The sequence below is a fragment of the Daktulosphaira vitifoliae genome, unplaced genomic scaffold (genome assembly GCF_025091365.1).
Source record: "Daktulosphaira vitifoliae isolate Bord-2020 unplaced genomic scaffold, ASM2509136v1 Scaffold_1, whole genome shotgun sequence".
Taxonomy (NCBI): Eukaryota; Metazoa; Arthropoda; class Insecta; order Hemiptera; family Phylloxeridae; genus Daktulosphaira; species Daktulosphaira vitifoliae.
Window position 1 is genome coordinate 7,472,300 of NW_026099572.1, and position 15,529 is coordinate 7,487,828.

At 24.4% G+C, this 15,529-nt stretch overlaps 2 protein-coding genes across 3 annotated transcripts; both read right to left on the minus strand.

Annotated features, from left to right (window-relative positions):
- Positions 1-1,924: 1,924 nt before the first annotated feature.
- LOC126894979 (sentrin-specific protease 1-like) lies at positions 1,925-4,245 on the minus strand. Of its 2 annotated transcripts, XM_050666388.1 has the most exons (6): positions 4,074-4,245; positions 3,756-3,859; positions 3,367-3,516; positions 3,109-3,238; positions 2,869-2,973; positions 1,925-2,596 (listed from the first exon to the last, which is right to left on the minus strand). In XM_050666388.1, the coding sequence occupies exons 1-6, from the start codon at positions 4,243-4,245 to the stop codon at positions 2,010-2,012; spliced, it is 1,248 nt and encodes a 415-aa protein (XP_050522345.1). In that variant the 3' UTR covers positions 1,925-2,009. The 2 variants fall into 2 exon arrangements, with proteins under 2 accessions (XP_050522345.1, XP_050522346.1); XM_050666389.1 differs by lacking the exon at positions 3,756-3,859 and having other exon boundaries at positions 4,074-4,226.
- A 10,308-nt stretch (positions 4,246-14,553) lies between these two features.
- Positions 14,554-15,171, minus strand: LOC126895009 (uncharacterized). The gene is made up of 2 exons (XM_050666466.1): positions 15,035-15,171; positions 14,554-14,976 (listed from the first exon to the last, which is right to left on the minus strand). The coding sequence occupies exons 1-2, from the start codon at positions 15,074-15,076 to the stop codon at positions 14,662-14,664; spliced, it is 357 nt and encodes a 118-aa protein (XP_050522423.1). The 5' UTR covers positions 15,077-15,171; the 3' UTR covers positions 14,554-14,661.
- Positions 15,172-15,529: the final 358 nt, after the last annotated feature.

Genomic DNA, 15,529 nt, shown 5'->3' on the forward strand with positions numbered 1-15,529 from the left:
AAAAAAAAAAAAAAACACATCATAGTAAAATTAATACCTTCTCCGCTTTACATCGAAGCTAAAAAACGTTTCCATGCAAATCATTAGATAGTGTTTAATTTTAATAAATTGGTGGATTATTCCAAAAGCTACATGATCTGCTAGTTCATCATTAATATCCTAATTAAGATAAAGTATGTCGAATAAAAAAGGAATTATTAAAAAATATTATTTCTCATAAAAAAATTGTGTTGATCCATACATCTTTCAAAAAATTATAGCATTATAAAGTTAAAAATATGAAAAAGAATTTTTTTACAAAAATCGTAATGTCTTAGACTAGATACGATTTGTGATCTTTTGACGTATCGTTGAAAGAAATCGGTTCGGTGAGAGCTGAGAAAAAGTGGTAACAGACATAAAAAAAAAAAAAAAAAACACATCATAATAAAACCAATACCTTCTCAGCTTCGCCTCGAAGCTAAAAATATTTAAATTATATTTATTCTGTAAGTGATTGAGTGGGTTATGATAAAAAAATCACTCTATATATATATTAAGACATAATTTTTTTATGGAACTAAATGATAGGCAGTTGTGTTTACAAGATTACAGATACAATTATAACTCGACTACACAATTTCCAATGCCTAGACTTTAGATCTCTACCTTGATCATAGTTGGCCAGGGTAGTTTCGTTTAGGAATAGTATAGCACACTGATAAAACTTTAGAGGGAAAACATGTAGTATATTTTGAAAAATGTAAGATTATTGATACAGAAAGTCACCATTAAAAAAAAAATCCAACAAAAATTTTTCTATACATACGTGTAATTTATTATTTTTATTAATGTCAGTTATATATAATTTTAGAATGAAATTAAATCCTGTATAATAAGTTTCAAATTTACAATCAAATATTTCTCTTATAATTTAAGCTTCAAATTAAAATTTTATTATAATTTGTTTTTTTTTTGTGCGTCTGTCTTCACTTTTTCACAGGGTACGATACGGCATTCAGACCCATCATTAGCTTCATGAATTGAGAAGGTTCAAATGTATACTTGGTACTGATTTTATCATCAAAATAACACATCGCATACATACATTGACCAATTGTTTGAGTATTTGGAGGAATATATTTTTTCGTTTCTTCATTGTATAAATTATGAAAAATCGTCCAAGAATCAACTGATTTAACAAATTGCAGTGGCGTATTTTGGGGGGGTGTCCTCCATGTCTGGACACCCCCCGACTTAAAAATAATGCCTAATATATTGGTATTAACTTTTTTGTATAATATATTATATTTATTTACTAAAAATAAATGGTATTTTAAATAAATAACAAAATTGAAGATAATTTGATAGGATTCAACGACACGTATTTATCTACATTTTATCAGAGATTTCTAGAAATTATTTGGATTTCATTGGGTCATTTAGATAACAAAAATACCCATAGCAAAAATATAACAACAACGGAAATATTCTGAACTTGTAGTTCATTTTTAAATTTATTTTATAGTTTATCAGTTAAGAGAATTATAAACAAATAAGTTTAGTTACCCCTATTCAATATACCGCATTCATAAAAAATACAGAAAAGAATTTTTTATAATTAAAATAGTATTTAAAAAATAAACAAAAGTTAATAATTTCTTTATGAATCGTCATTTAGTAAAATTAAAATTAAGTTGTTAAGATAGTAGATACACTTGTTCATTTAAAAATTTATAATTGGCTGACTTTTTAACTTAATTGTATCCATAACTGTATATTATAATATTTGTATATTCACATAACAAGAACATTAAATTATTTCAGTTAAGATAAATTTATATTAAATTTGAATTTCTTAAATGAAATGTTACAAAGAAAAATAAGATTAAAATAAAATAACAAAACAACAATTAAACATAGAAAAAGTAAAAAAATATTTGGTGGTATACAAATAAAAATTTAAATTTATAGTGAATATTAAGAAAATTGATATAAAATACAAAAATAAAATTTCATTCATAAAAATATTAATTGAATAGCTCGCCAGCAATAATTTCATTTTTGTGTCTTAATCTTATAAAAGGCATAAAATTTGCATTTATTGGTGTTGTATCTCCTCGAGACATTTTTTCTGCCAGCTCAACAGTAAATGGCCCACAATCATGTCCATTGGTTTGGCGAGATGTCTCGCCTATTTGTAATGTCCATGTAGAAGCTTTTCCTTTTTTGTCCATCTCCCATTCAATTAAGAAATTTTTTAATACCATTGGATAAGGACCCTTATACGACTTAAGACTATCATATGATGTCACAGTCTTTTCAGGTATATTAACCACTGTCAATATCCAATGACTCCCATATACATTCATGGGCACAAAAAGTAATTTTATTGTGTGAATATCTTTTTTTATCCATCTTCTTACAGCTGGATAGCCTCCTCGAAGATACGCTACAATAAAATCAGTGACAACTGCATAAACTTCACCTTCTGACCGTGTTACTATCATTTTAATGTACTCATTAATTGTGTCTGAAGTATACCATGATGTGGGCGATTTAAACGAAGGTGCATTATATTGATCAAGAGATTTTGTGTTCTGATCTTGTATTACTTCTGCAAATGTAACCATATTTAAACATTTTTCATAAAATTAATAAAAAACTTCGTTGAAAAGTTTACAATTAGTTAGGATTATTTAAGGTTTTGGAATATGAAATTAAACACGTATAATTACTATTGTTTAAAACGTCCATGGACCCCCTTAATAACAAGCCTCTGCAGAGGTTATATTAATTTAACACGTATTATAATTATCAATTATGTTTAATAAATAATCTTTTTTTATTTTATGCTACATAAAATAAATAGATTAAATAACTAATTACCTTTTTCTTTCTCTGATACTTTTATTACTTCAATAGTGGACAGAGCAAGTAAATGTACGTCATTCGGCGTAATTAAGGTCAAAGGATTCGAACTAACTTTTGGCTCTAAAATAATTTATGTTTTAAAATATTACATATTTGTTTCAAAAATCAAAACGTTTATTATATTATTTTTTAAAAATGAATTATATTTTAAAAGTTGTAAAAGTTTGTAAAAAGTTGTTTTAAAAGTTTTAATACTTTTTATGACTTTTTCATCTTCTTCTGATGAATTTCTTTTTAAATTTGGTCGAGCAGTAGTATTAGAAGATATCTCAAAAAGTTGTTTTTTTATTTCGGATTTGCGTTCCAAATTTTTCTTATGAAAACTCTTAACAGATCATTAAAATATTTTTAATTATATGATAAATTTATTTAAGAAATCTGCTTTAAGTCCAAAAAATGGTTTAGGGTATACCCTAAAATCTTTTTATTGAAATAAAGCATAATAAAATATACCTTTTCTAACAAATCAGCTGATATTAATAGCGGATTGTCTTTTGAAATTGCTATATTTTTTTTTTCTGTTGAATTTAAAATTTCATTTTTATATTTTTCAGATTTTTCATTCTGAAAAAGTGTTCCGAATTCTCTTTGCTGCATCATATTCTAGGTAACCAAAGAGATATTTAAATAAACAAATAAACTATACTTAATATTATATTATTATCTTCGATAAAAATTGAATTTCCCATAAAAATCTAATAGAAAAAATAGCAGAATAATATTAAACATTATGTTACCGCATATATATTAAGGGGGTTGATAGTTTATTTTATATTTTTGAATCAGACAAACCCCAATAACATAGCTAAATCGAATAAATATATTAATATAATTATAGTTACCAATTTTTCTGGAATAATTTTATCATTTTTATTCGTTTTTCGATACGTGCGTTTTTTTGGAATAATGGAATTTTTTATAGGATAAATATTTTTATTAATAATTGCTGCAAATTGAATATAATTTTAATAATTATTAATTAAATAATCAATTTCGAAAAAGGTTTTTAATATTAAAATAGTTAAATTAAAGTAAAGCGACTGAATTATTGTTATATATGAATAAGAGAACTTATTATTAATTTTTCTTATATTTTATATTAAAAAACTTTTTCTCTATTCGAAATAGTTAGTTTAATTATTAATCTTAATAGTGTTTACAGATAATTCTTCCATCTTTAGTTGACTTTTTTGATATTTGTCCTTTATTTGTATTATTTAAAACACAATTGGAATGCATGAAACGACGATTCCATATTTCTTCAACTCTGCGTATGACCTTATGTAAGTTTGATTCATTTGTTTGACCAAAAATATTTTTTTCACTTGCCATATCAATAACTAATTAAATAAATCTTAATAATTACACAAGACGATAGTTTATTTTTCACGGGAAAAAACGAAGTGAACTGAAATGTCGATAAAATCAACATTTACATCTAATTGTCAAGGAAACTTAATTGTAAAAATTCATTAAAAAAATGTATAAGCCAATTATAAATAAATTTAGTATATACAATACTTATTTATTTTAATTGTATTATTGGTCAAAGAATACAATATTTTAAGAATTTATTACAGAGAATTATCAAAAAAAATATATATATATATATATTTTAAAGATATTTTGAAGAAAAACCTTTTGTATTTGTTTGTTTATTTGTTACATTAGTTTATAAATGATAGAGATTTTTTATGAAAGTTCAAGTGGAATAAATTTGATATCGGTTAACAGAATATTTATACATATAAAATTTAATCTGTATGAAATAAAATATCAACGTTTGGATTTATTCTCTTGCAACTATTAAAAATTTTGCCCATGTGAAATTACTATTTCCATTTAGTTGATTAATAATTGAATTAATGACATAATAATTCTGATAAAAGAAAATAACAGGAGACTTGAATTAATTTTAACGACTTTAACAAATCGAAAATAACTTTAGGGTTTAACTATCTTATAGGTTTAATTATTATTTGCATTTTTAATGTTATTATTATTATTTTTTTTTTTTTTTTTTGACAATAACGGCTATCTTTGTAACTTCAATATATATCAAGAAAATGACAAGTTATCCAAGAAAATCAAGGAAATTTTAGAGAAATATTAAGAAACAGAGCCCAAGGAGATGACCGTTTAAAATAATTTTTGGAAGCTGAAGAAACAATAAAATATACAAGTGAAACACTTCAAAATGAAATAATTGAAACCTGCAATAAAATTATTTTAAATAAAAGCGTAACAAACATAATTGCCCAAAGATGTTTCAAAATACTTGCTGATGAAACGGTCGACATTGGTGGAAGCGAACAAGTAACTTTGTGTGTTCAATATTTAGATGTTTAAAATATGATTATCAAGGAAGAATTCTTCAGTTTGTGCCTACAACAGATACTACTGGAAAAGGTTTATATATTATTATTCAAAGTTTACATTCATTTGGTGTAGAAACAAAATACCTTAGAGGACAGTGTTACGATGGATGTGTTTCTATGTCTGGTCAATTTAACGGAGCTCAATCTCTTATTCACCAAAGTCATCCGCTTGCGACGTTTGTTCATTGTGCTGTTCATGTTTTAAACCTTGCTAATTCTTATTCATCTTCTATACAAGAAACATGAAATTGATTAGGAACATCATCTAAAGTTAGAGATTTTTTCATATACCCAAAGCGAAAAGATGTGTTGATAAGTCAAATCGAAGAAAGTCAGAAATGTATAACTTAAAAATCATTAAAACAATTATGTGCGTCTAAATGAGTTGAACGTTTTTATGCTGTCAGTGATTTTCTTGAGCTTTTTATGTACCTAATTGAATTGTTATTTATAATTTCGAAGTGGAATGACACTGAAACATCATCAAAAGCAAGCAATTTACGAACATCAATACTGAAAGGAGATTTTATTATTTGTTTACTTATTATAAATAAAGTATTTAGTTATGAGTTACCTTGTTTAAAACAACTTCAAAGAAATTAGCAGGTACACACCATTGTTACTATCAATGGTAGTAAGGCACATTGTTGTGAGTTTATAAATACACTAACTGACAATACAGAAAGTATATCTATGATATTCATAGTTGATAATAAACAATCCGTGACTGCGACATTGATATCATATAAACCATTTAGCTACCTGTATTTGTAATCATATCATCATGTGTATTATACATGTATATTAACTCAAAAATTTGAAACTTTAAATGTTTATATCTAATAAACTAATAAAGTTATATTAAAAATTCAAATGCCATTTACTATTTAATTAAAAATCCAAACATTTTATTATATTCAAAATATGTGTTCCCATTTAAAAGACAAAAAGACAAAGTTGACACCCTTACAAGGCATAAGGGATGAACATAAAAAGTTTTAAATAGTTAATAATTTAAGAATAATGTGTAACTAAAGAAAACCAAAAATAATGTTTAAATTATATTTATTCTACAAGTAAATGAGTGGGTTATGATAAAAAAATCAGTCTGTATACTGTAATATAGTTTATCATTTGTAAAGCTGGAAGTAAAACATTTTTGTAATGTTTCGTTTAATTGTAATTTCCTGATCTATTATTACTAGACCAGGAATTAAATATTTATAAACATTTTTGAAAACGATAGTATTATTAATTTTGCAAAAAGAAGAAAAACAAAATATTTTAGTATATAAGACGAAATGGAATGAATCGTAGAGGAGAGAGGACCTCAGGAGCACCGAAGGTAATCTCTTTTCGCGCGGTACGTTTATGACATTAAGTTTTCATTTTGTGTATTGTTTTATTGTGTTTTTAGTGTATATTTATTTTGTATGTTTTGCATTGTTTAATTATATCTATAATAAATACATTTGAGTTATTATTAAACTTTTATTACTTTAAGTTAAGACACTAGGGTTGTTTCTTTTAAGATACAACAGTACCAAAATTTCAAATTTCAAATTATTTGTCAATTCCTAAAATAGTAATTAGAAAAATAGTAAGTTTTTTTTACGTCAGTAAACATTTCTATAATTTTCGTTTGTGAGGTTCATTAAAAGTTGGACACCACCCGAGAAATCATTCAAAATACGCCACTGAATGTCTTCGACTAGATACGATTTGGGATTTTTTGACGTATTGTTCATCAAAATCGGTCCAGCAAGAGCTGAGATTAAGTGTTCACAGACACAAAAAAAAAAACTAATAAAAAAAAAAACACATCATAGTAAAATTAATACCTTCTCAGCTTCGCATCGAAGCTAAAAAAAAAATTTCGTACTACTCAAGAAAAGAAAATTTGTTATACACCATTAACAATCTTACTATTTTATGTTATTTGTTTTAATCTCTTTTTCTATACATTCCAGTGGTCATAGCGTAGCTGTTTACTGGATATTTCTAAAAGACCAAAGGTGCTTACAATTGTATCGTTAGCCGGTACAAATGTAATTATCTTAGTTTTGATTTTTTTGTATTATTCTGTGTTATATATTAATACAGTCTAGTTCTCAGTTTGTTAAATTTCGTTCTATTAAAATATATTAGTTTTTAGTTTAGTATTGAGTTAGTTTCATTTCTTTTTTCAATAAATAAATAAATATTATAAGGTACACATAATAACAAATACATTAAGTAGTTTGTTTCAGTAGTTCGAATTTAAAAACTGGGTGTATTTTTAACGGTTCTACTAGTACAAGAAAATAGTAACTGAGCTCAAAGTATATCACTGATTTTTAATTATCCTTTGAACAACGTTTTGCGGTGTTCATAATACAGATTATTAATCGTACATAAAGTTATATTATAAGTAGACATAAGAATGATTTTATATTTCATTTACTTTAAACATTGCTTTAAATAAAAGTGGTTAAAGTAGACTGTAATGTTTGAGTAAATTAACTTTTTTTTATTGTATAAAAAGGTATTTTTGGTTTCAAAGTTTGCTCTAGTTACCAAATTTCAACTGTATTTTATTGATTTAATTTTTTTTTTTTATTACCATCTAATCAAATATTTGATTAAATAACACACTGTGTTCTTCTCTTACAATCCCTAAATTAGATTTTAAAAAATTTAAATGAAATGGTTAATAGTGTAATTTTTTGATTCGAAATAAAAATGTGAACACTATTAACAAAAGATAAAGTTTGAATAGGTATGTTTAAATTAATTGGTAAGAAATATTTACGTTTACTATAATTATTTCATTTTATGATAAAATTCGAACTTTTTTATGGGTTCTTTAATATATTTAATTGAATAATAAAACTTATCAAAATTTGAGTGCGTTATAACATATTACAAAATACAAGTAATTAAGTATATTTGAATATTTAATTTAATATACTTATCAGATATATCTGTAAATTATATTAATCAGTATAAATTAAAAATAAATTATTTGTGTAAATGCGCAAACCAATGATTTATTTATGGAAGTATAAATTTCAAATATCTACAAAAAAAATTCGATGAACTATACATTCTGAAGTAAATTAATAATTTTTAATACCATATAAAATTTGAATGTTATATTTTTTTCTTTGATAAATTTAATATTTTAATTTTTCATAGTCAATTATTAGTTAACTAGTGACTAAATAATTCAACTGTAACCAAAACAGAAAAAAAATGGATTTTTTTTGTAATATACTTATTTTACTAAAAATATTAATTTTAAATGTTATCATTGTTTGTGCGACTGGCGAATTGAATCACGATACTAAAATGCAAGCATCTATTACTATTGATCGTTTAAATAGACTCATCAAGGCGTATCCTGCATTCATAAAGTTGAAATTACAAAAACAAGATTATTACACCGGAAAAGATGTATCCCGTTGTCCTATGCTTTACAATAAAGATACTATATTAGACGATCCCGATGTTGTGGAGTATTATATGTTCAACCCTAGAGAATGCATGAAACCTTGGGCATGGACGCGAAAAAATGAAGTAGATGTTCCTGTATCTATTGATGGTACCATTGGTAAAAAATTAGGAGAAATCATTCAACCGTGTCTTAAAGAAAATACTAATATAATCCAGTGCTACACTCACTATTTGAATGTTATCGAAAGCGTTGGTTTAACATTAGTAGACAGATTTTGTTTGTTTACAATTGAAGTTATTAATAGACTTAGGGCTTTAATTTACAATAAAGATTATATTAAAATTTATACTTTGTTTAATATTAAAATTAACACACAAGTATTAAACGTTATTTTTAAAAATTTTAAGGAACTCTTAACAAATATTAATTTGACATTTAGACGTTATTATATTTCTACTCTACCTCTTGAATGTGTTATAAATACCCTGCAGAAAATGGGCTTATATTTGAATGAAGCACAGTACAAAGGTGAAGAAATTAAAAAACAGATCTCAATATGTCGGGAGTTAATGAAATCAAAGAAAAATTATGCTGTTTTAGACAGTGATCAATACTGGAAATGGGATATTATATCTGACTACAAACCTGATGACAATTTATTAATTCTCACACAATATGAAAATAATGAAATAGGATTAAATATTTTTGCCCTCAATGAAAATTAGTAATTTTTTAAATAAGAATTTATTTTGTAAATCAATAATTAGTAATTTTAAAATAGCCATTATTTAAGCACTCTTCTTACAATTTTGGTAAGTCGATAGTAATTGTAAGATGAATAAGGAATATTGAGTTACAAGTACTTTAGTACATAGAGTGGGTATGTAACGCAGGTGAAGTAAATGTTATAAATATACATCAGTTTGAGCTATACTAACCTATGCTTCATACCTGCTGTTAAATGTATTAAAAAGCAAAATCTTCTTAAAACTATATCGACCAACCAAAATTTTGTCTAAAATATGTCCTTAAAATTGGCTATATATAAATATTAAAAAAATTTTTAAAATACAATAGTTTATTTTTTTTATTATTAAAAACAAATAATAAAAAATGAAGTGGTCATTGTAAACATATTTTGGTTCTGTTCTGGAATGCTATTTTTATAACTAAATATTTACATATATAGAACTTTTGAATATTCAATATATTAAATAACTTATAATAGGGAAAATATCGATCTAGGGATTATCTATAACGTTTTTTTTACAGTATAATACATTCAATTCATGCAATAAAATACATATTGAAAAATTCAGTTAACACCTTTTTCCGCTGACTCCTTCAAATAAGATTATAACGTACCCTAAGAATGAATTAATTCTTTAAAACGAAATTTTGTTTGTATAAAAAGTTATGGAAGTTGTCAGTTAAATCTGTTTAAAACTATTCTAAAATTATAATTTGTACAATATCAAATGATAAATAAATATTTGTTTACTTTAAAAATTTATAAATGATTTAATTTAGTATTTAATTGTTAATCTTAATCTAATTAGAAGCTGAGAGGTATTAACATTATTATGATGTGTTTTATTTTTTTTGAGGGCTGTTACCACTTTTTCATAGTTTTTACCTAATCGATTTCTTTCAACGATACGTCAAAAGATCACAAATTGTAACTAGTCGACAACATTAATTTCAAAAACCGAAAAAATTTCTCTCGTTCCTCAGAAATAGAGGAAATCCTCCAAATAATCAATTTTTAAATTTGGTTATAAATCGGACACTTTACCTGCCTACAGGGAGGTTTGAAAAATTTTCGACAAAAATTAACTTTTCAATTTAAAATGTTTCAAATTTACTGATACTTTTATATATATCTCAAATTAAAGCTTATGTAATAGACTTTATTTTGAAACAAAAATTTGACCTCTAGACTAGTCTTTGTGATGTAAGCGGAAATCAAAGTTAAATAAAAAAGTACAATTTTTGTGGAAAAAATAGAGACATTAAAAAAATTTCATAAATTGTTGTACAAACACTTACTTGAAATTGTTTATAAGAAATTAGTGTAAATTGCATTGGCGTATTAAAAAAGAAGTGAAAGGGGACTAATTGAAAATGTTTATATTGACTTTAAACTCATATAAATTTAGAAATTTAAAATTTTTTTTTGTTTAATATAGTTTTTTATAGTCATAAAAAAAGATTGGGTTATCATTTCAATATGAAACTCTTTATTAGCACATTTCTTTTTTTTTTTATTTCAATTTTTAAAAAATGTATATCTAAGCGAAATTTTTATTTTAAAATACCTTACAAAGAAGTACACTAATTTTCAAAAAAATTATATGAATCTATTGACATAGAATATTAAATTAATCTTATTCATAAAGTATAATCTGATTTTTAATAAAAATTTCCTTGTAGACCAATTCATAATTAACAATACAATTTTATTTTAAAAGTCATCAGGCATTTAATTTTTATATGCGTTTCTCATAAAAGTAACAAAATATAAAATTACTTTATAATTTTTTTATAATATATCCGTAAAAATTAGAATATTGAACTATCGAATATCAATTAAATACTAAATTTAATATCAATTACTATACTAAACATTGATATATTATACTTACTAAAATTTAAATACTTACTTAAATCAATGACTACTAATGAGAATATAATTAAAGATATTATGTTGTTTTTGGAATATTTTACCAATTTCTTAAAATTAAACATTATATACAGATTTGCATCGAAGCTTTTCTTATGATAGTGATTTTAATCTTATCATTTATACTTGTCTCAACAATGTCATGTCCATACTGTGTCACTGAGCTACCGTTTTTTTTCATTATATTAAGATCAAAATGGTATTATAAGATATTATCTTCCAAGATTATAACGGAAATTCCTTATACCTTATACCTTGTAAGTGTATCAACTTTATTTTTTCAGATGGAAATGTACATAATTAACTAACTTATTGGTTAGATAATGTTAATATTAATAAAATGACTAATCGATAATAACTTTTGGACTAGTATTTCAGAAGTTATAGCATTTTAAAAAATGAACTGGCGTGAGTCGCAGGTATATATTTGGGCGGCTCTTATTTTATTAACTTTCATTGATCGATCTCCATACCCGCCAATTTTGTTTTTTATTGTATGAAAGTTATTTGTGTAAAATTTGGTTATGATAACTTACTTCATTCAGGTCCGAATCGGGGTTAAAAATTTGCTCAAAAAGATAATTTTCCAGTTTTTAATTATTATTTTTAAAACTAACACACTTAGCGTAACAATGTATAGAATATAAATTATAGATTTTAATATTTTATTCTAAAATGGTATTTACTAAAATTTTCTAAAATTATTTTTACTTGCTCAAAAAAATAAAATAAAAGAATAATTTGCTAAAATTCATTTTATGAATATAAATAATTCTTAATTGTCAATATATTCATTTTACAATAAAATGTTTCGTAAAAAAAAATATGTTAAGTTAAATTTTCTAAAATATTGGTCTTATGTAAAATTATAGTCAGATTTATAGTTTCGCTGTTTTAATAACACTAACGATCTAAATAGGATTGTTTAAAACTGTATATTCAGGGTACTACGATTACAAATAGGATACAATTAATAATAAAAAAAATTAGTGATGTGCATTTTCAAATATTTTAAACTATCGATTAACTATTTAAATTATTTTTAGCATAAACTATCAAATATTTTAAAAACTATTCGAATAAACTATCGAATAGTTCGATAGTTACTATACGATATTTCCCATCACTAGTTACAATACAATTATTTACATTTTGAGTAGGTGTTGTACCCATATTTATTTATTTATAAAAGGTGACTAATTATGCCTCAAGCAATACCTATAAAAGTATAAAACATATTATAATTTTTTTCTTTTCGCAATTTTATAGTACCTTATGTTCTATATTTGTGACAGACAGTAGGAAAAGTGTGTCCATAAATGAGATAAGAATAGACAGAATTGCGCTTACAGATATAGACATCAAACTTTATTTTTTTATATCTGTGACCGTGTTTCATTTCAGTCAATATAGTAAAGTGCTGCTAACTTTCAAAATACTGGTTCGAATGTTGTTATGTGTAATACTCATAACAAAATTCTAAATACGGCACAAATTAACAAGTTAATTTAGTTTAAGATCTAAGTATCTAAGATTTAGATTGAAGTAATCAATGAGCACACATTAAAATTAAAGAAATTAATAATGTAAAATATAAAATCTTAATTTTATGCATTTAACAATTTTTAAAAATTAGTTATTTTTATACCCTTAAAAATTAATAATTGCAATCTTAAAATATTTAAGTTAACAAAAATTTGTTGAAAATAAAATAATAACTAAATAATTATAAATTATATATTGTTTTTTGTTAATTTTCTTCTTCTTCCTCGCCTTAATTTTCTTATTAATTATAATTAAAAAAATATGATTAAATGTATTAAAATAATAGTTATTTACAGTGTTGGGTAAATTACTTTTTTGGTAATTAAATTACAAATTACTCAATAGATTAAGAATCAAACTACTTAAAAACTCCTCGAAGTAACTAATAACAATGTTACATTATTTATATGATAAATAACAAACTTCATTAGTTACATTTTATAATTATATAATTAATTTATATTAAAATAAAATTACTTTTTATTTCTGTAATTACACTATTCTAAAACGACTTTATAAGTAGTTTAATTGCTGTAACTTTTATTTCAAGTTAAGTTACTAACCAACACTGGCTATAATATAATTATTTTGAAATAATTCATTTTTACCAGGAAAATGTAAAATTTTGTTAATTTTCAATTAAAATCTTTAGTTTTATTAAAAGTTAAAAAATAACTTTTTTTAATTATGTTTTTTTATACATTATTATAAACTAAAATTTTAAATTATAGTTTTGAAAATTATTTTTAAAATTTAGTATGTTTGCATGTACTTGACATTTGTTGGTTGTATATACATTTTGTAAACTTTTAAAATTTAATTGAACTAAAAATTTTCAATTCGAATTTAATGAAATTTTATCGTTTAGTTCTATAATAATATGCATTTTAAAGATTACAGAGAGAATAAAATAATATAAATAAAATAATATTTATAAAAAGCTTTCAAGTTCATTTGAAATTTTCTTCAAATGTTTACAATTGTCTCACTAATTCGGGGTAAATGTGAATAAGTAGTTATGGTGTTTGAATTTTTCAATTAAATGTATATAAATTATTTTTGTTTGAGTCAATAAATTAATAAATATTTTATTTTTTAATTTTTTAACTGAAATCATATTTGTTTATTTAATTTAAAATGTACGTTGGATATTTTAAATAAATTTTTAATTACGTCCACTTTATGCAAAATTTGAAAAATAAAATTAGTGTTTTCTATACCAAAAAATATCATTTTATGTGTCTTTATACACTTTTCAGAAACCAATAACATATTTGTTTATAGAACTGGGGCCATAAATTTTTTATTATCAAAACAAAAACTTTTACCATGAAATCTACACACTTAATATAATATAATATAATGTTCACGCAAGTAACAAAAATTAATCAGAATATTTTTTCCTTGATAGCGCACTGATTATATTTTTTCATATAAATAGATTGATCGTATAATTTATTAATGTATATGAATAGTTGTATTTAATTTTGTCACTTTAGGTTTACCGTATTGCACGCTTCAATATATTGACTGTATATATGTAATTGTTAAATTATAAGCGAGAGGTTTTTTTTAATAATCTTGAAAAAACAAAAACGTTTCGATACATTGATATTTTTTAATAAAAAAAAATTGTCTTCGCATATATAATGAATTAAGTAGATTGAAAAAAAAAACATTTATTTCATAATTGATAAATTGATTTTCTAATTAATCCCGTAGTTACCAAATCCGTGTCCACCATGGACTGCATAATTAGAATAATCTATCTGAGGGTTTGGATTACTGTTTGGCAAATAACCTGGTGGAGGTGGTGGCAGAGGTGGTCTGTTTGGTCCCCAGCCACTGTAATTAGGGTTTGGTGGCTGATACGGATGTGGCTGTTGATAGTATGGCGGGTACTGCGATCCGGGATAACCGCTGTAAACGTTACTCCATTGACGAGCTAACCATAACGTAGGCGATGCCATCAAGTCAGGTTGATCGTTTGTTGTCTCTGCGTTGACCGTTAGCAAAACGCACTAAAATGTTGCGTTAATTAGTACAAAACGATGATAAAATCTAAATAATAAAACTTACAGAGTAGAGTATAATTAAACAGTTCATAATCGATTGGTCCATTTTGTCGAGTTATTCAATGGAAGATGTACACTGGTGTTTCAGTTGTGTCGTTCCCTTTATATGGATTTCTCGCGCTTAAATATAAAAAAAAAACAGTGAGGGGTATTTACATGTTAATCATATCGTTATACGAGAGCGAATAAATAACCTTGACCGTAACCCGTAATTTTGTGGAAGTTCAACAAACGGAATTCAACCAGATTCTTTTGAGTCACACTATTAGGAAATACCTAAAACTCATGATTGTTCAGTGCAAAGTGTATGCACGAACCTGTGCATCAAATTTCACGTGCAGCCTAAACAAAGCCCATAAAATTAGGCAACTGGTTTAGAACACATCTTCTTTTCCGCTTAAGCTGATAATATCTATTAAAAATTACGCCACAGATCAATGTCAACAAACTCTACCGGTTCATAGTTACGCTATAAAATTCTTTGGAAAACGTAAACATT

What these genes read in the sequence shown, in the direction of transcription:
- LOC126894979 (XM_050666388.1), bottom strand. Translation starts at nt 4,245, where the DNA reads ATGGCAAGTGAAAAAAATATTTTTGGTCAAACAAATGAATCAAACTTA. An exon ending in TAAAGATGGAAGAATTATCT is followed by an intron (nt 3,860 to 4,073) that starts GTAAACACTATT and finishes TTCAATTTGCAG; the next exon opens with CAATTATTAATAAAAATATT. An exon ending in AGATGAAAAAGTCATAAAAA is followed by an intron (nt 2,974 to 3,108) that starts GTATTAAAACTT and finishes AAATTATTTTAG; the next exon opens with AGCCAAAAGTTAGTTCGAAT.
- LOC126895009 (XM_050666466.1), bottom strand. Translation starts at nt 15,076, where the DNA reads ATGGACCAATCGATTATGAACTGTTTAATTATACTCTACTCT. An exon ending in GTTTAATTATACTCTACTCT is followed by an intron (nt 14,977 to 15,034) that starts GTAAGTTTTATT and finishes GCAACATTTTAG; the next exon opens with TGCGTTTTGCTAACGGTCAA.